The sequence below is a fragment of the Lactuca sativa genome, chromosome 4 (assembly GCF_002870075.4).
Source record: "Lactuca sativa cultivar Salinas chromosome 4, Lsat_Salinas_v11, whole genome shotgun sequence".
NCBI lineage: Eukaryota > Viridiplantae > Streptophyta > Magnoliopsida > Asterales > Asteraceae > Lactuca > Lactuca sativa.
The window spans coordinates 56,660,975-56,679,632 of NC_056626.2; the positions used below are offsets into that span (position 1 = coordinate 56,660,975).

The 18,658-nt window shown below is 37.1% G+C and overlaps 1 protein-coding gene and 1 non-coding gene across 5 annotated transcripts; both read right to left on the reverse strand.

The window, feature by feature from the left end:
- Positions 1 to 225: 225 nt before the first annotated feature.
- On the reverse strand, positions 226 to 5,382 carry LOC111878521 (uncharacterized). 4 transcript variants are annotated; one of them, XM_023875038.3, is made up of 10 exons: positions 4,655 to 5,382; positions 4,460 to 4,558; positions 4,131 to 4,336; positions 3,586 to 3,785; positions 3,378 to 3,486; positions 2,974 to 3,278; positions 2,443 to 2,775; positions 2,273 to 2,351; positions 767 to 2,158; positions 226 to 679 (listed from the first exon to the last, which is right to left on the reverse strand). In XM_023875038.3, exons 1-10 carry the CDS (start codon positions 4,720 to 4,722, stop codon positions 528 to 530), a joined length of 2,943 nt encoding a protein of 980 aa, XP_023730806.1. In that variant the 5' UTR covers positions 4,723 to 5,382; the 3' UTR covers positions 226 to 527. The 4 variants fall into 4 exon arrangements, with proteins under 4 accessions (XP_023730806.1, XP_023730804.1, XP_023730805.1 ...); XM_023875036.3 differs by having other exon boundaries at positions 2,273 to 2,354; XM_023875037.3 differs by having other exon boundaries at positions 2,443 to 2,778.
- Positions 5,383 to 16,906: 11,524 nt separating this feature from the next.
- Positions 16,907 to 17,013, reverse strand: LOC111878606 (small nucleolar RNA R71). The gene has a single exon (XR_002845835.1). It is a non-coding gene; the product is annotated as a small nucleolar RNA R71 (small nucleolar RNA).
- Between the last annotated feature and the right edge of the window lie 1,645 nt (positions 17,014 to 18,658).

Here is an 18,658-nt window from a genome sequence, read left to right on the forward strand (position 1 = left end):
TTATGCATGTTAAAGACACTTGCCTTAAACTGATATAACACATGACCTGAAATTATTATGTCACGTATATAGAAAACGACCCCCTCCCTCTTTTTGCCACTCTCCACCACCAGATCTTTCCTGATCCCTTTCCCCCCTCCCTCCCACAGTAGAAAAATATATATGGGAGTTGAATGTGATTTGGTTATGATGATGTTGCATGAGTAACAACAGGCAAAAACAACAAAAGAAAAGAAAACTATGCGCATTACAACATAAAATCTCACGAATCTACATCCTGTATCCTGACAAACCATATGTATCCAACAAGGAACGGAACCTTTGTCTTTGTCCAAGTCCAACAACAAAAGAAAACACAAAACACGACCAGAAAACACAAGTTTCACCATCTCTGTCTCTCTCTCTCTCTCTGTTTTCTTACGGTTTCAAAACAAACACCTTAACCCTACTAACAATATCACCATGGATTTCAGGTAGCAGGTGTAGCACAGACCACTCCACAGTCCACATGTACATTACACAGCCACCTATCTGTATCTGAAACCACCCATATCCAGCCCCTGTCCCCCACCTTGGTTGTTATTCAGCGGGAGTGGCCGTATCTGCTGCTTCGACTGGGCCCTCAGTTCCATCTCCATCATCCTCTGAAATACTTCCGGATGGCTCCCATCACCAACCCCTGACACAATTTTTAAATAATCACATCAAACATCAAACATTAATTATTATTATTATTATGTATTGAAGGTTTGGTTCAAACATTTACCAGGTAATGGCATACCGAGTCCCCCAATGTTGCTCTGCTGACCAAATGGGAACCCGTGCATTGCTGCTATCGCTGCTGCTTCCCTGTCTCCCATAAAAGGTCTTGGAACATCACGCATCAGGTGTGGCGGAGGGAAGTTTCCTTGCTGCATCCGCATCTGAGGTGGCAGCATTTGCTGATGCTGATGATGACCTGGATTAACGTCAAACCCAGTGACACGAGTATCAGGGTGATGATGAAAAGGAGGTTGAAACTGTTGATTAAGAGCAGGTGGTGGAGGCGTGCCACGTTGCATAAGATGCTCCGGGAATCTCATTTGGGAATTTATGTCCAACGGATGAAACATTGGACGCCGATTGTTATTATTCTGATTCATTTGTGCTGCTGCATGCATTTGAGGAGATGGACCTTGCCCATGAACATGAAGATTGTTGTTATTAAACTGTCTACTTTCCTGTTCAAACATGTCGTGGGGTCCACGAAGATAACCAGAATTCAGAGCTGCAAGTTTTTCTGATATGCCAAACGGGTCACGGGTCACGTTTGGATCGCCCACGCTAATCAAGCTTTCCTCTTCGGGCAGCTCGATTTCTCCAATCTTTGCCTTTGGAATTCTGAACTCCAACGGGTCAGGATCGACCCGTGGACCGTTGAACTTCAACCAGCTTTCAGGGTCGTCTGATTTCACAGGTTGTTTCTGTTTCGAGGACAACGGGGTGGGGTTACTTTCGTAATTTCCCATTCCTTCCACACTAGAAGACAACGGACCGTTCATTGATAGCTCATTCGGCTCGAATATATCGATTCGGGCAGACCCCATGCCCCTCTGGGCAGAAACAGGAGCTTGGGCAGATTGCAGCTCTTTCATAAAAGCAGTCCCAAAAAGCGATTCCAGTGAAAGATTCTGCCCGGGATTCCCTTCATCTTTTGGCTTTTCAGATGGAGGATGGTTTTGATTTTCTGATGATTTCATGTCATCATCAATGGTGGTGGTGGAGGTTCCTTTTTGTAACAGTGAAAGGAGGTGATTAGTGGCTTGGTTGTCAACCGGTATAGCATTTGAGTTATCTTGGCCGGAAACAGCCCAATCGGGGACAGGTGGCGGCAAGGCTGAGGAGGTTTTTTCGGTATATTCCGAGAGTATAGTTTGTTCCAGGTCTTCACATGTAAGGACTGGAGCAACAACCGGAGGTGCAGCGGATTCATGTCTATAATTGTTGTACAACTGGTTGGAGTCCGAGGGCGTTTTGGTAATTACACCAAATGGTGCAATTGGGGGGTCGGGTGATATGATATTAGGAACTTGAGATGCAGATTTGTCACCGCCAACAATCAGTGAAAGCAAGTCATTTGGTCTGGTAGATGAGAGATGATCATCCACAGGTTTCTTTTCTGCAAAAAAGATACAAGACAATTCGTAATTCATAAGTCATAATTATGAGACATACTTATTAATGTGTGTATACAGTGTGTGTGTGTGTGTGTGAGAGAGAGAGAGAGAGATACCTTCTTCATTAAACCACTGAGCAAATCTGGAAGATTGGACGTTACGGGGGCTGAGAGGATCATCTGGCTTAGTCTTTTGCTGCTGAACAAAAATAGATGTATCACTATCAGGGGTAAAACAGTCAAAAGTTTAGGGTTTCTTAGGATTATCAATTGGTAGTAATGCATACCTCAAGAAAACCTGTGGGCCCACCATCTTTAACTGCTGGAGAAGTAGAAGATCCAAAAAACTTTCCAAGAATGGATGTTGAAGGTTCCTGAGAGGAATTGCTGAGAATTTTATTGAGTTGAAAAACTTCACCATCAACAGCTTCATGGAGTTGTGGAAAACCAGAGATTCTGTGTGAATGATGATCACCAACTCCAAGCTTCTCATTTGGTTCACCCTGCTCTGTTATATCTAACTTATGAAGTGATTGTATGTTATCTAGGGCTAGGGTTCCATTTTGAGTGTGGTTACCCTTCCCAATCAAATGGATTTCCTCTATTCCAGGTTTTGGATTCTGCTAAACAACAAATGCATCAATCAGTAAAACAACAGATCATAAGTAAAGATGGTTGATATTATTTTAAAAAAGAATGTTCAATTCAATTTAAAGAGAGCCATAAAGTTGCTCATTCCACTCCTTTATAGTTCTATTCCATCATTCCAAACAGACCCTAAGAGATAAAACAGAATATAAATTATGTAAGACCTTTACCTCTTTTTCCATGGAAGAGATAGTTTTTGTGGTTGAACTCTTCTCCAGTATTGTGCTTCTAAATCCTGGTGGAACAAGTGGTCGGGGTTTGGAAGACTGCAACACACTGGATAATTTCCCAGAATCCTCATTTGGAACAGATTGAACTACAGAATTCAATTCACCACCACTTGCCTCCAAAACCCCTTCTTCCTTGCTCTCCTCCAAAAGCTCACTAAATGCATCACTTTTAAGCTTATTTCCACTTGATTTCTGCTTTTCTTGTAGCACTTTCTGTTGTTCCTTCCTCATCAACTCAAAAGAAGCTGCAAGAAATAATTTTTTTTTTTTAAAAAAGCATAAATCAACTTCGCAAATCATCAACCACCAACAAAAAGAAAAGTTTTTTTTTATTTTGTTTTTACCTCTTCTCTTTCTTTCCTCTTCTGCTCTATCCTGACTTGCAATGTCACTGGAACCAAATGTTTCATCATTAAATGAGTCATGGGTATTAGTTCGGGCGTGCGGGATAGCCTGAAGAAAACATTAAATATGAAAATAAGTATATACACGTCACACAAGGGGGTGTGGGTCATATTTATAAAACTTCAGGGTTAGATATGAAAATTAAACCTTGAAAGGGCGAGGGGGTTGATATGCCTCATTACTCCTATTAAGATGGTAGTGGTCGTTTGATTGACTCTTTGGAGCAGATGTCCCAGGTGCAAATCCAGAAGGTCTTGGAAAAGAGCCACTTCCAAGAAGTCCATCATGCTCGGAGTTTTGCCATGGTCTCCTAGATTGATTGTTGCCATGATTGCGTCTTCCAGAATCTAAACAAGAAAACTATCATCAATTCAATGTTTTTTATGGAAACAGACAGATATTTTAACGTTTCTGAGAGATATAGTTTCTACAAAAATGGAAAACAATCAATCCCGATACGAAGTACTTAATGAGTCGAATAATTTAATTCAACCAACTACTTATTTTCCGAGATAATAGCATCAAAACAGTTAAATACATATTGACATAGATATTAACATATAGATACAATAACTGCGTTGACTTGTTGCATAATGCATAATTCCATATCTATGATAGCTAACCCTAATGATCAAGGAACAATGTGCATAGTGATTTATAACGAAAAATTTGATATGTACTCAAAAACCAACCTGGATCCAAATCAGATTGTGAATCTCCATCTTTATCACTCCATCCAGACGCGCGATTGTCCCATCTTCCATAGACTCCTCGAGAGAAAGTACTTGAATCACCCCGAGTGGGTGGTGAAGAGCTGTAATCATTACGACGAAAACCTTGTAATGGCAAATTGCCATGACTTCTTGGCCTTTCTTGTACGCTATTGTCTTCAAATTCACTGGTTTGAGTGAAGCAAAATTAACAAAAGACCATGTTACAACTTACTACAGCATTTAATGAATAGTTCACATGATTGGCATAGAGATTGCATAAAGATTCAAGAAATTCTAGAAAAATCTACCTCAGAACTGATTGGTCGAAGCCACTCGGCAGGCTTTTGCAGATTTCCAACTCGCTTAATGAAAGGAGAAAATCTCTGGTATAAGAAATTCTTGGTTTCCTGAATCATCCAACACAAAACAGAAAATCAACCCAAATTAATATCAAACTAAAAGAGAATTTCAACGAAGAGATTTTTGAAAAACTTCTCTATTACTTTTCAGATTCTTGAATCGATTCAGAGGCCTCCATAGCTGAGCTTCCATCGTCGTTTGCCAAGCTCATTTTGCCGTAACAGCGTAATCTAACTGCCCGCAATCAAACCCCTCTATACCCTATCAGTAAAAGCCAACTACGATTAACGAAAGTAACAACCTTCTATGAGATTCAAAACTGAGTTACATCTACTGCTTCGAAAGCCTTGTTTACAATAGTCCTATTCTGCCCCGATCAAACCTATTCAAAATTGGGAAATCCTCCCCTAAAACACCACCTATCGACTCAAACAACTCCTTTCCATTAGATCAATCTTGAAATTACTTACGTAACGCGAACAAACGCAGACTAACTCATCCCTTCATATACATGAACAAATTATACAACTCCCTCAAAACGCATTCATCTAAACATCTCTGCTCAATACATAAATCTAAAATCTAGGGTTTTGTATTTGTTCTCTATTTTTGTTTCGTAATCTAGAATCAAAAGGCTCCAAATCGCTAGGGTTTTGTTTATACGATAACCTGGATCGGAGAAATGGAAATTCGGAAGAATTAACCTAATCCTGACAGGAGAATACACAACATTTCTAGGGCTTCAAACGAGTTTTGCTTCGATTGATCGCCGATGATCCAGATAATTTCGCAGATAAAATAATTTTGGAAAGAGAACGTTTTGGCAGAGGGAGAGAGAGGAGGAGGGAGGCTTCTCTTTCTTGGTAGCAAACAAAAAGGGGATATGTTTGCTAGAATATACAATTAATTACAAACTTTATCCCTCAAATATTAATTAACGCAGATTGAGTCCTTTGTTTAACTTTTACCCTTCTCATATGAAAAGTTTGCCTCACTTCACATTTGTTTTTGAGAAAAAAATATATATATATATTTTTCTTTAAGCACTATCTACAAAAGAGGAAATAATAAAGCAAATTCCAAAACTAAATTTTTGCAGTTGTAATTACAAGTAATCATCATTTTTATCCGTATTTCTCAAGTGAGCACTTAAGCAAGTAATATCTTGAACAAGTAAATAGTATCACGATAAGGAATTCGGGCGAGAAAAAATCCATATTAAGAAATTTGTTATCTGTATAGTGAATGGTGATATTCGTATTACGAAAAGTTCGAGCCCAACATTTATATGTTTTCTGTTAAATTCTATATAATGCTCTTATCAGTGTTATTAAATATATGTTTCTATAAATTTTCAAAAAAAAATACGTTTTTAATAAACAAAGAGTTTAATTTTGTTATTATTTGCATTACAGGGTCGTTGGAGACGATCGGTGCGGAAACTAAATATGTTAGGTCAAAGGTGAATAACTAACGTGTATATTTTGTCCACATATATAAACGTTGATGGTTGTTAAATTTGATATCATTAAAGATAGGTTTCGTCACATATATAAACTTTGATGGGTTGTTATATTTGGTATCATTAAAGATAGGTTTCAAATACAGTTCTAATATCGGTTTGTCTTTTAAACATCTTAATTTGCATTATGTTATGGAGATAATTGATGATAATGATGTCAATCTCATAAAAGAGTTTTGTTTATGGCATCTTAAACAAGTATATTTTGAGAATATACTAGGGGCATTTGATCTTAACATACTCTGTAACGCGATAAGGAATCCGGACGAAAAAGGATTCATATTAAGAAATTTGTTATTTGTATAGTGAATGCTGATATTTGTATTACAAAAAGTTTAAGCCCAACAGTTATCTATTTTTGTTAAATTCTATATAATGTTCTTATTAGTGTTATTAAATATATGTTTCTATAAATTTTCAAAAAAATACGTTTTTAATAAACAAAGAGTTTAATTTTGTTATTATTTGCATTACAGGGTCGTTGGAGACGATCGGTGCGGAAACTAAATATGTTAGGTCAAAGGTGAATAACTAACGTGTATATTTTGTCCACATATATAAACGTTGATGGTTGTTAAATTTGATATCATTAAAGATAGGTTTCGTCACATATATAAACTTTGATGGGTTGTTATATTTGGTATCATTAAAGATAGGTTTCGAATACAGTTCTAATGTCAGTTTGTCTTTTAAACATCTTAATTTGCACTATGTTATGAAGATAATTGATGATAATGATGTCAATCTCATAAGAGAGTTTTGTTTATGGTATCTCAAATAAGTATATTTGGAGAATATACTAGGGGCATTTGATCTTAACATACTTTGTAACGTCTGATTCCCAAGTAAATTCATGTTTTTTTTAAATTATTGTTTAGTTCATGGAAAGCCATTACAGTAAGCGTAATGGTGGGTTACGTTGAGTGTAACGCATTAAAAGTGATCACGGATTCCATCTAGTACGATGGGCGTACGTATGAGTATGCTTAGTGTACTCATTCAGAGTGCAAAACCCTAAATTATAGGGTTTAGACCTTATTTAAACACTTTATGACCTCAAAGCCTATCTCATCACTAGCCTCCATTGGCCCAAAGCAGTCCCCTCGAAAACTTAGTCCCTTTTAAGAGAGTATTGAGCCTTTTTAGTGATTCGATGTGTTTTGGGTACATTTTGAAGAAGGAAGTGCTCTTTAGAGAAGCATCGGTTGGTTGGAAGCTTATAGATCCAAACCTTGTTAATCTTGATCATCATTTTGGAGGTATAGTCTCAACCTTGTTGATTCATCTCTTAGATCTATTAGCTTAGGGTTTTTGGCATATTATGGTCCCTTAGGTTGATTCATGTGAGTAAAAGATACTCCATAAGATTAGGTTAGCATTCCTTGATGTTTCTGAGGTCCCTAGTGCATAAAAATTGTATCTTGATGACTTTTATGCATCCATGCATGAGTTGATGTTCATTATATGAAGTTAGAAGGTTAGAAATTGGTTTTGGGCTTCTTTGAGACATGAAAAGGCATCAAGTTGATGACTTTATCAGTTGAGACATTTTCCAAGAGCAAGATATGTGATTTGGACATTTAGACTTTAGGTATTAAGTGCTTAATATGGATTTTGGGCTTCAGGGGAGTACGTTGGGTGTAACCTCTCGGTATGCTCGGCGTAACGTGTTTAGCCCCATTTTCCTTTGTTGTTGAGGCTTGTACGCTGGGCAAAATGGGGTGGTACGCTTAGCGTACTCACCAAAAGAAAATAAGGCATTTTCTATATAAAAGCTTGTACCATTTGGTAATATGAAATGGGTTTTCTCAGTTCCCTCTATCGAGTCTGCAAGACCTGATATTGTATGTATGACTGCTTTGGTTGGTACTAATTTTGAAAATATTTCTTTGATTTAAGGATAGTGTGTGTACTACCATTATCTACTATACAAATATCTCCAACATTTTTTTTGGTGTTGTGCTCTAGTTAGACTCATATTAAACTTCACATATAAAAGAAATAATGAGCCAATAAACATAATTATAATATTTATTATAAAGAAAATTCATTTATTGTAGGAAAGACATTACATGAAAAACCAAGGAAGGAAAAATAGATTTACTAGAACAACAATAGAACTTTTAGTTTATATCTTCAATGTCATTGCAGAAATCAACAACAGTTAGCGGAGTGCATTCAAAAATTATCAATGAGGTTTGCTTCTTTTCCTTTTCCTTTAGTGGACTCTTGATAAAGTTGTCAAAGATGTGTAGGTGTACGACAAGTCTTTGACCAATGACATGTGTTACCACATCTATAACATGAACCATCATATTTATGTGATGTTACAACATCATGCCTTACCACTTTGGACTTGTCTTGTGTATGGACATTATTTCTTTGTGGAGATTGGTAATTTTTTTGGTCAAAAAAGTGATAAAAATATTATCAACCAATTTGTATGAAAGGCTTTGGGGTTATAGTTAATATGAGTATGGTAGCGAGATCAAAGTGACATAAATGGTTAACAAAGAAAGCCCTTGATCCTTTCTAGGATCTACGACACAAAACCTTAGGAGGTGATAATGATCATCTGCCTTGTTTAATCTTATTAATCAAAGTGTAAATTACATAAAAGAATTCGAGAATACGAGTACAAGTGTTTCAGTGGTTCTAAGTATCTAAGTTGTCAAAAAGTTATGTTCGTTGTGTGTCCTTTACAAGTGTATATATAGCTAGGTTAAGTAACTAAAAGTCTTATCTTCCCTAGTATTTGCACGTTGCCTTGACTTGGTATTTCGGGTTCTTAAGCTTGATTAAAACGATTCTTCAGAGTTGAAGAGTCTTTTGTTGACTATTTCTGCACATGTGAAGAATAAATAAGAAATATATCCATTAATTTTGTTAGGAAAAAAATATTAGCGGTGATGGTCAAGATCCTGATGTATGTTTCGGGATCTTGAGACTCCTTTAAGGTTCGGAATCCTGGATAGGTTTGAGGATCTTTACTCCTAACAATTGCCCCCAAATAGTACCTGCAAGATAACTGAATTAATTTCAAGTATTTAAAGCGTATAATTTAATTAAATTGAAATAAATAATTTGAGATTCAAACTCTAACGGATATAATTTTATACGTTCGATTAGGCATGATTATTCGTCAAATCAGTTATCTTTCCTCTGTGATCCCAAATACATAGGGTATAGGGGTTATCGATAGTCCTTTCTCTCAGCTTTTCCTTCGATTGTTTATCATTCGCCTCAAGGTAAACTTACTGTCTTATTTTCTATTTTTTTTCTTCATCGACTACGAGAAAAAAGATCCTCCATTCTTGTGCCAGTATCCTCACTCCTTCTAAGACGATTTTATAGATCAAAAACTCCTAAATTACGAGGAGAAATGTTCTTTTAACAATGATGATATCGCGTCTTTGAAAGCAAATGGGGCGTTCCCCACTGGCACCATCTTCATGTCTTTTGATGTTAAGGTCCAACCAAATTTTGTCTCTCCCACTTAGGTCAGCTTCTCTTTGGGCCTGGCTTATCCTTTTTTCTAACGTCATCTACTAGTTCTTCGAAGTCACAAAAATATCCTACATTCAGACCATGCATGTGATCTGGATGATTCTTTTCTGGATCGATCGGTTGAATTGGTCCATGGATCTCAAAATCAGATTATATGAGTTATATTACATCTATGATATCTCAACCTTTGGGTCTTCTCGCTTCTTGTTTAAAGTCAAATCCAATAGAATACATCTTGTTCTGAAAACCAAACATAATGATGGTTCCTGGAAAGAAATGTTTTTCTTTATGAGATGAAATTTCATCCCAAACGACAATCTCCTACCAAAGAACTAGGTTAAGAAGGGTAGGATTTGATTTGTTTGGGATCCTAGATTTACATTCTTCTTATTTTTATGCGCTTTTTTGCAGCCATTAAGCTCGAAGAACTTGGTCCTGCCAACGAAGAAACCAAAGAGAAAATCGAGAATCTCCTTGCCTTGCCTGAAAACGAAAGAACCTTCAAATTTGAGCCACCCAGCTTCCAAGAGAGCTCATCTACCACCTTTTCCGATGTCTATTGGTAAGGATGCTCAATTTATTATTTTATCGTTAGGATCTTGAACTTACGAGGATCCTTTGTGACTCGTAGGACTTAAGGTCACTCATTTTGATGTCTGTTTCGCCCTCTCTGACCTTGAGGAGGACATGTCACGCGATCAACTTGTGATTAAGAATGAAAAAACTTCTTTTTCCCATCCTATAGTGAATTATGAGCATTTGATTTCGCATGCAGAATTGTAAAAGCACAAAGAACATAATGATTTAGGTGCTAAAATATGTATTCGATTATCATGGGGAGATTACAAAAATGAACTAGATCTAGTCTACATAATTAACTCACTCAAAACTCTCTATGAACTACATCTCTCAAACACACTCTACAATGGTATGCAACCCACTATATATATATATATATATATATATATATATATATATATATATATAGGTGCTAACAAGTCTCTCTCTCATGTCATATGGTTTCAATCCCATATGCAAGTGGGTCTTCTCAAGTCAATCCATTACAAAGTCAATCCATGTATAACTTTGCACCCTAACATTCTCTCCCTCTTAAAGTTAGGAATGCATGACCCGACTTTAATCTTCCAAAATGAGCAACTTCACGAACGAAACATCAAGTGTTACAAATGTAGAAATGAGCATCAAATCTTCAATTCTTCAATGATTTTCCAATTCGGGTTCTAGAGTGTGGGACATTACAATCCTAGTATCAAAAGGTAAGTTGGAGTATCCAAATCTCCACAAATCAATTACCCAACTTTGATCATAAAAACACACCCCAAAAATCTTCATTATATCCAAATCCTTCATGAACCGGGAAAACCCAAATCACTTCAGAATTTCAAATCGAATAACTTCTAAACTTCTATTTCTCAAGGTCACATCGGTCTTCAAATCCGCATATTATGAAATATCCAAAACTTTCAAATTCTCATATTCAAATCTCTCCCCCTTTTTATAATCGAAAAATGATTATAAAACCGAAGAGGGAATGAGAAAGCGTTTAATTTAGAATTTTCCATACAAAAATCCCCCTTGACACATGGCATAATCATTTTGCACAAATTCGGAAAATCCAAAAATATCACAAGTTTCTAATTATTCACTTTGCGGACTGCCTTTGACTTAAAATTCAAAACCCGGGTATAAACTGACAATTTTTGCTTAGACATTGTCAGCTAATTTTGACTTTATTTTCAAAGTTATATTTTAACAGGCTTAGACAGTTAAAGTTCGTTAAAAGTTCATAATTTTGTCATCCGGCGTCTTTTTCCGACTGTCTTTATATCGTTGATCTCATATTAATGAGATCTTCACATCTTGTTTAGGTTGTGTTGGCTACAAATCGATCAATCTAAAATTCGATTTCCGAGTTGTGTACCGCTACACTAAATTTTAGAAAATTCATAACTTCCTCAAATGAATTCAGATTTGGACGTTCTCTATATCCACGATATCGGTTTAACGTCTACTACAACTTTCGTTTGGGTCGCTTAGGCTAAAAATTATTTCGTCAAAAATTCACTTTTTACGATACGCGGAGCCGTACCGGTTTAATCACAAATCTTTGACGGATCATAACTTCTTCGTTAATAAGTTATATTTCAGCGTTCTTTATATGTACCGAATCTTTGTGACATAAACTATAACTTTGGTTAAGATTATTTATTCTAAATAATCTTCTATCAATAAGTCATTTTAACGCTTATTATCTCTAAATTTACAAGCCTGAATCTGTGGGCGTTGCATCCTAGAAGAGCCTAGGAAGTGCTTTAGTGCAGTTGATACGTTGTTTAGTGGGTGTTTGAAGTAATATTATGAGTAGGTAACTTAGAGGACTCGGGATGATTCTTGAGGGAAGTATGGATAGGTGTGGAAGGTAGTATTGAGCCCGTACTATTGGAAGCACATGATCTATACTCGAATCAAGGAAGTCACGAGAATTCTAAGGAGCTGGTAGATAACATGGTTGAATAACCATGACTCGTGGCAGCGTTTTTGTATCTATCAATCTTTTGGTTATGGTTGTTCAGGCTGAGGATGAGTATGGTGATTGGTATGATTTAGTGGCAATGTCAGTTTGGGTATGAATGGTGCAGAACTAAGTGAGTTAGTTGATTTTGACGTCTCAGGAGCCTTGATCAAGTAGTGTCAGTTGGGTCACGGGACTGAAGAAGGAAGCGGTTGTCGGGAGCAGATTGAGAATTTCGGCCGGAGGATGAGTGATTAGCAGATGGATTGGAATGTCACTATCTATGGCAAGGGTTGTGTCCTTCTATTTTTCCGAGTTTAGAAAAGGAGTGGGTAGGCTTGTGACTTTCAGAGTTGGGGTGTAAACCCAACATGGGGCTAATTAGCTACGGTGTTTGGGGGTTGTATGACAGTGTGTGAATGCGTAGGAGGATTGTTGTGGTATGGATGCCTCGTGATGAGACCAAGGGTCTGCTTCTTGGGATACAGGCAGGCCAGGTGTTAGCTGATGGTGTAAGGAAAATCAAGAGCGATAACTTTTGTTGTCTCTGATGTATCCCGACTATAAGAATGATGCATTTTGGTATTTATGAACGATTTTTTTTTGCGATGAATCCGATGTATCCCAACTGTGAGAATGATGCATATTTTGTATTTATTAACGATTTTTTTTGTGATGAATTGACGGTTGGGATTGCAAGCGAGGAGTGTATGTTTTGGGATAGTAATTTGGTGTTTTGCTTATGCATTTGCATGAAATCCTTAATGTTAAAGGTGGTTATGATTGGAAATTTATGAGATTTAGAATCTCTTAGGGTTTGCTTGGTCCTTATCTGGAAGATCATCCTGCATGTGTTATACATTCCAAGAGTCAAGGACGGTTTGTACCTGGTTGAGCCGATTTGAGATATTTTTTGGTTACAACACCAGTAGGTGGTAATTCGGACCCTAAATGGGGGAGAACTAGGTATTTTTCTTGGACGATCATCGATCTGTTCGATTTTATGGTGTCAGAAGAATGGTTCATAGGGGTATGCAGTGTGGGTATCCGAGATTTTGGTTTAATATTTGGTCAAGTCAGGGATATAGAACAAGTGGCTATCAGATGTATGTGTCTATGAAATACACGCATTGCCTCATAGCATGGAGTAGTTGGTCAAGGAGCTCGTTGTAGCCATTGGTTCCTTTTGGGATGCCAATGCATAAATGAAGAGGCGCTAGGATCGCTTAGGTTGAGTATCGGTTGTTGACGGACTTGTCAGCTCGTTGTATGGATTACTATTTACAGTCTAGATTGGGCAGCTGTCGATCAATAAATCAGTTTCAGAGATGGGTATGTTCAGCTCCGCGTGGGTTTTGGTTTACTGGATTAGGTGTCAATGTTTTCTCGATCATTGGTCATTTCATACATCATCAAAGCGGAGATTCTTCAGAAACTTTGGGTTATATCAGTTAAAGTCAACGGATTCATCGACCTATCGTCAAGTTCGGCTCGAGTTTGGAAGATGTCCTTGGTTATTGGGAGTCTAGAATTTGGGACAATGTTGCTCAGTTTTCCAGACGGGACATTAGATCTGTGTGGAATCTAAATTTTGGCATGTCGTGCTGGCAGGGTTGGTATTTGGATGGATCCAACTAGAGTCTTAGCAACATTTCTGGATAACCTTCAAAGTTTTATCGAGATAGTTACGTATTTATGGGGTTTATTCAGTCTCAATCAAGGTATGAAATCTTGTTTCGACCGCTCATGAGGATGTCTTCTATTAATGATTAAGGTTCGTTATTTTGCTAGAACTTTGGTACTTTGCCCCTTTTGGGTAAGGTTATGGGTTCCCTAAGGATGTGTATTGAGGTAAGTTCATTAGCTATTGTCGTGAGGGGTGTATGTGGGCTAGATAAGATAGCAATGGAGCACTTTGTTAGAATTATATGCATGGTTCTTATTTGGGTTGTATCCTTTGAATTGGAACAAGAGTACGACCGTTTATCGCATTCTCAGGTCGTGTGCGACCATGTTTTCATTAGATTATGCGTTGTTAGCAGCTTGTATTGTAAAGGAATTATGTGTGGTAAAAGAGTATGACATTGTTGTGCTCGGTTAGCATTGAGAGGGACATTGATTAGGTTCCTGCGAGGCGGTGGAATGAGGTTGAGTATCTTTAGTCCCCCGTGGTGCTGGTCGTGAGTTTCCAGGCGAATGATGGAATGTCAACAAGATCGGTGTAATATCGGGAGCATTCCAGACATAGGTTGTGGTCCCAATGATCATAATTGTTTTTTTTCTTTTGCTTGTGGTACTTTCGGTTTTAGTGAATTGTTGGAAGTCGGGAGACTTACGAACCAGATGGTTTGGATAAAGTGAGCCGTTAAGGGTTGTTGGGAGTATCAGTCATGCATCAGAAAAGTCTATGCGGAGTTTTTGCATTATAAAGCTCGTTTGTTCTCAAACTGTTATTAGGGGTTTGGTTACCAAGGTTGGTGATATGCCATAGTTATACATATTTTTAGGCAATATTTATTTACATTTTTATTAATATTTTGGTTATTTGCACAAAATTATGCTACTTATAGGGTTAAATTGTTATTTGCAGCCAAAGTGAAGCATTTTCGAAGAAAGTGACCAAAATGGACAAAGCATGGAACTATGAAGTCTTGAAAGATGAAAGATAAAAAAAATCCAGCAATAATACGTACTCATGACGTGAGCAATTATGGATTCACGACGTGAGTGGAGTAATCTAGAAGATATGCATCTGAATGAAAGAATCCTTGTCGAACACATTTATTTCATATTCACGTCGTGAGAACTTATTGGCTCACGACGTGAAGTCGGCAAAATCATAAATTATAAATATTCTTGGCCATTACGATTTGAGGGACTTTTGCCTGGTTGGAAGGTTTTCAGAAGACGATTTTTAGCAGGATAAAAGTTATGGAAAAAGGGTTTAATAGCCAAGGGAGTAAAAGTTCTTAATAAGTTTATTTGTTTGGTACTTATGAACATGTTTATTAATTTGAATTGTGTTTGTTTACTTGCTAGGATGTTCAGCTAAATCTAACTGCTTCTGTTAGCTAGATGAAACTGGAACTCATGGTTTTATTTAATTAAACTAGACTTTGCTTGTTGGTTATGTCTTGTGTTTGATTGGTTTACCTAGCATGCTTAACTTATTAATTTGATTGCTTAAACTTCTTATTCTGTGTAGTTAATGACCATTATTCTGCATGAATTTGAACACCTAGTAATTTAGTGAACATTAGATTATTAGAGCTAAGATCAAACTAATCTTAGTTGAGAACTTGAATTAATGAATTAGGTTGTGCTACAGAACTCATATTATGACCATAATTGTGTTTATCAAATCAATCTTACATAGCTCCAATCCATTAAATAATTGATTATGTGTTAGTTATTGTATGACCATACATAGATCGACATGAATTAGTTAATATTAGTAAATTTAGACCTAAATTGCTAATCCTATTTTAATTGGTAACCAATAATAATCGTCATGACTAATTTATCAACCATTGAGTGAAAGTGGATTCAAACTAACAGAAATGTTTGTTTATTGATTGAGTTTGTATTAAAGAATCAAGTTCATATAAACTTGAAAACTTAGATAAAACCCCTTCCTTTTGTTAATAATTAGATTAATTTAATAGTAAGTAGATTAATTAGTCAATACCGTTCTATGTGATCGACACCCCGACTTACCCAAAGCTATACTATAGTCTGACTAGGTACACTGCCTAGGTGCAATTAGTTAGTTAAGGTAGTTAGGTTAATAAATTTAAAATTAGGTGTAGCTATTTGCAAGCATCAAGTTTTTGGCGCCGGGTAGTTAGGTTAATAAATTTAAAATTAGGTGTAGCTATTTGCAAGCATCAAGTTTTTGGCGCCGTTGTCGGGGAACGACTTATTTGATTTATTTATTTATTTGCTTTAGATTGATCGATCCTTTTATGGGGTAAAACCTGCTAAAAGTTAATTTTCCAGCTTTAGTTTTTGTTCCAGTACCTGATTCATGACGTGAGCCTTAAGCTCACGATGTGAATTCTGTAGTTTCTCGTTTTCTTTGTTTTCTTTTATTTTAGTTTTTGTTCAGTTTTATGTTTTTATTTTTTGTTTATTTTGCAAGAGTTCATGACCAGAGGTTACAACACACCTTTGGTGCCACCACTTGAAGATCCAGAGTCGGCCCTTCACAAAAAGAAGGATAAGAACGTGAAAGAAGATCAAACACCAAAGAAGACACCTTTACAAGAATTCAAGTCAGTGTTCTCAAAGAAGTCGGGGTTGAAAATGGAAGAATCGAGTTCATCTTCAAAGAACAATAGCAAGGTTGAAAACTTAGAGCAAATCCCAATCCCAACCGAATCCGAGTACGAATTCGAGACCGAGTTTGGACTTTATACGAGTGAACTCGAGAACAAGCCAAGAAACGAGATGGAAAACATTGAAGAAACGTCAATGGGAGCTTACACGAAGCGTATTCGAGAAGATGTTGGTCAAGGTTTAGTACAACCAGCAATACCTGCCACTGCCACATTCGAGCTGAAGGGACACATCCTAACTGCACTTAAGGATATCCCATTTTATGGGAAAGATTATGAGGATGCTTTTAAGCATCTAGATGAAGTTAATGACATTGCAGATTATTTCAATGTCCCAAATGTCAATAAAGATACCATCTTACTAAGGATGCTACCAGTCACTTTCAAGGGAGCTGCAAAAGACTGGTTGAAAGCACTCCCATCTGGTACAAAAACTACTTGGGCTCAAATGTGTGAGCAATTTCTATATTAGTTTTGCCCACCTTCCAAGATAGCTAAACTCAAGAAGGCAATAGCCAACTTTGAGCAACAACCGGGGGAGTCACTATACGAAGCTTGGGAGCGCTACAAAGGGTTGTTAAGGAATTGCCCTCAACATGATCTTAATGTTCAACAAGAGATGTCTATTTTCTATGATGGGGTCAATGTAATGACATTACAACTCCTTGATTCTCAAGGGCCGTTGACAAAGAAAAATCCAAGGGGGGTCAAGGAGTTAGTTGAAGAATTCACAAGACACTCTCATGAGTACCACAACCTAATACAAGATAGAGAAAAAGGCAGTGGGGTGCACGTTCTGAAGAGATGGCTGCTATGATGGTGATGCCCAATACTATGGACCGGAGATTAACCCAAATGAACCAATCAATTCATGCAATAAGATTTGGATGTGAGAAATGCAGTGGGCCACACTTGACTAAAGATTGCCATTTGGATGATTATGGGAACAAGAAGGCTCAAGTTTGATACTCAAGTGGGGACAAGTATAATGAAGATTGGAGGAAACCAAAGAAGGAGTGGCTGCCTTATGATGAGTACACGAAGCAAAAGGAGGAAAAATATAAGCAAACAAGTCGAGGCTTCTACCAAAAAGAACAACCACCGGCCGAGAAGAAAGTAGATTTGGAAAACATTTTGACTCGATTTATGGAAGCTTCAGAAAAAAGGCATGATGATACCGATGCAGTGCTAAAGAAACACATGAACATGATGAAAGAACAGCACAAAATGATGATTGACCAGTAAGCTTCATTAAGAAATCATCAAGCATCAATCCATAATCTAGAAGTCCAAGTTGGTTAACTAACCACTTTGATGAGCAACAAATTATCCTCACAATTTCCCGAAAAGAATGCTCAATCCCATGTTATGATGATTGAGACTGAAGAAGAGGCAATCTCTGAGTTCCTAAAAGCATTAGAAGTGGAGCAAAAGTAGGCCAAACCAGAACCGAAGAAGTTAAAAATCGAAAAACAAAATTATGTTGAATTAGCGGGCTCACGACGTGAGCCATCTATGCTCACGTCGTGGGCATGGTCTGAACAAAAAACTTCAAAATTCGTTCTGGATTATTATCCGCCTTTACCGTTTCCTTCCCAAACCGCTCTTAGTCCACTAGAAAGAGAGCATTTGGAGTTTATTAAGCATGTGAGGGGTATCCCGATTAATACTCATGTTGTCAAGTCATTATCCAAAATTCCCGAATATACAAAGTTTTTACAAGACTTGATAGACACTCGTCAGCAACTAAAGAAGAATTCTAAGGTGATTCTAAGTGATTAAAGCTCAAAAGCTGTATTGGGAGAGATACCTAAGAAAATGGGGGATCCTGGACGCTTCACTCTTCCATGTGAGTTTGGGAATAATATGAAGATTTATGCTTTAGCCAATTATGGGGCTAGCATAAATTTGATGCCTTTTCATTTTATCAGAAGTTGAATATTCAGAAGTTGAAGGCTACAAAGATGACTATTCACATGGCAAACCGTTCAGTGACACAATATACAAAGTTTTTACAAGACTTGATAGACACTCGTCAGCAACTAAAGAAGAATTCTAAGGTGATTCTAAGTGATCAAAGCTCAAAAGTTGTATTGGGAGAGATACCTAAGAAAATGGGGGATCCTGGACGCTTCACTCTTCCATGTGAGTTTGGGAATAATATGAAGATTTATGCTTTAGCCAATTATGGGGCTAGCATAAATTTGATGCCTTTTTCATTTTATCAGAAGTTGAATATTCAGAAGTT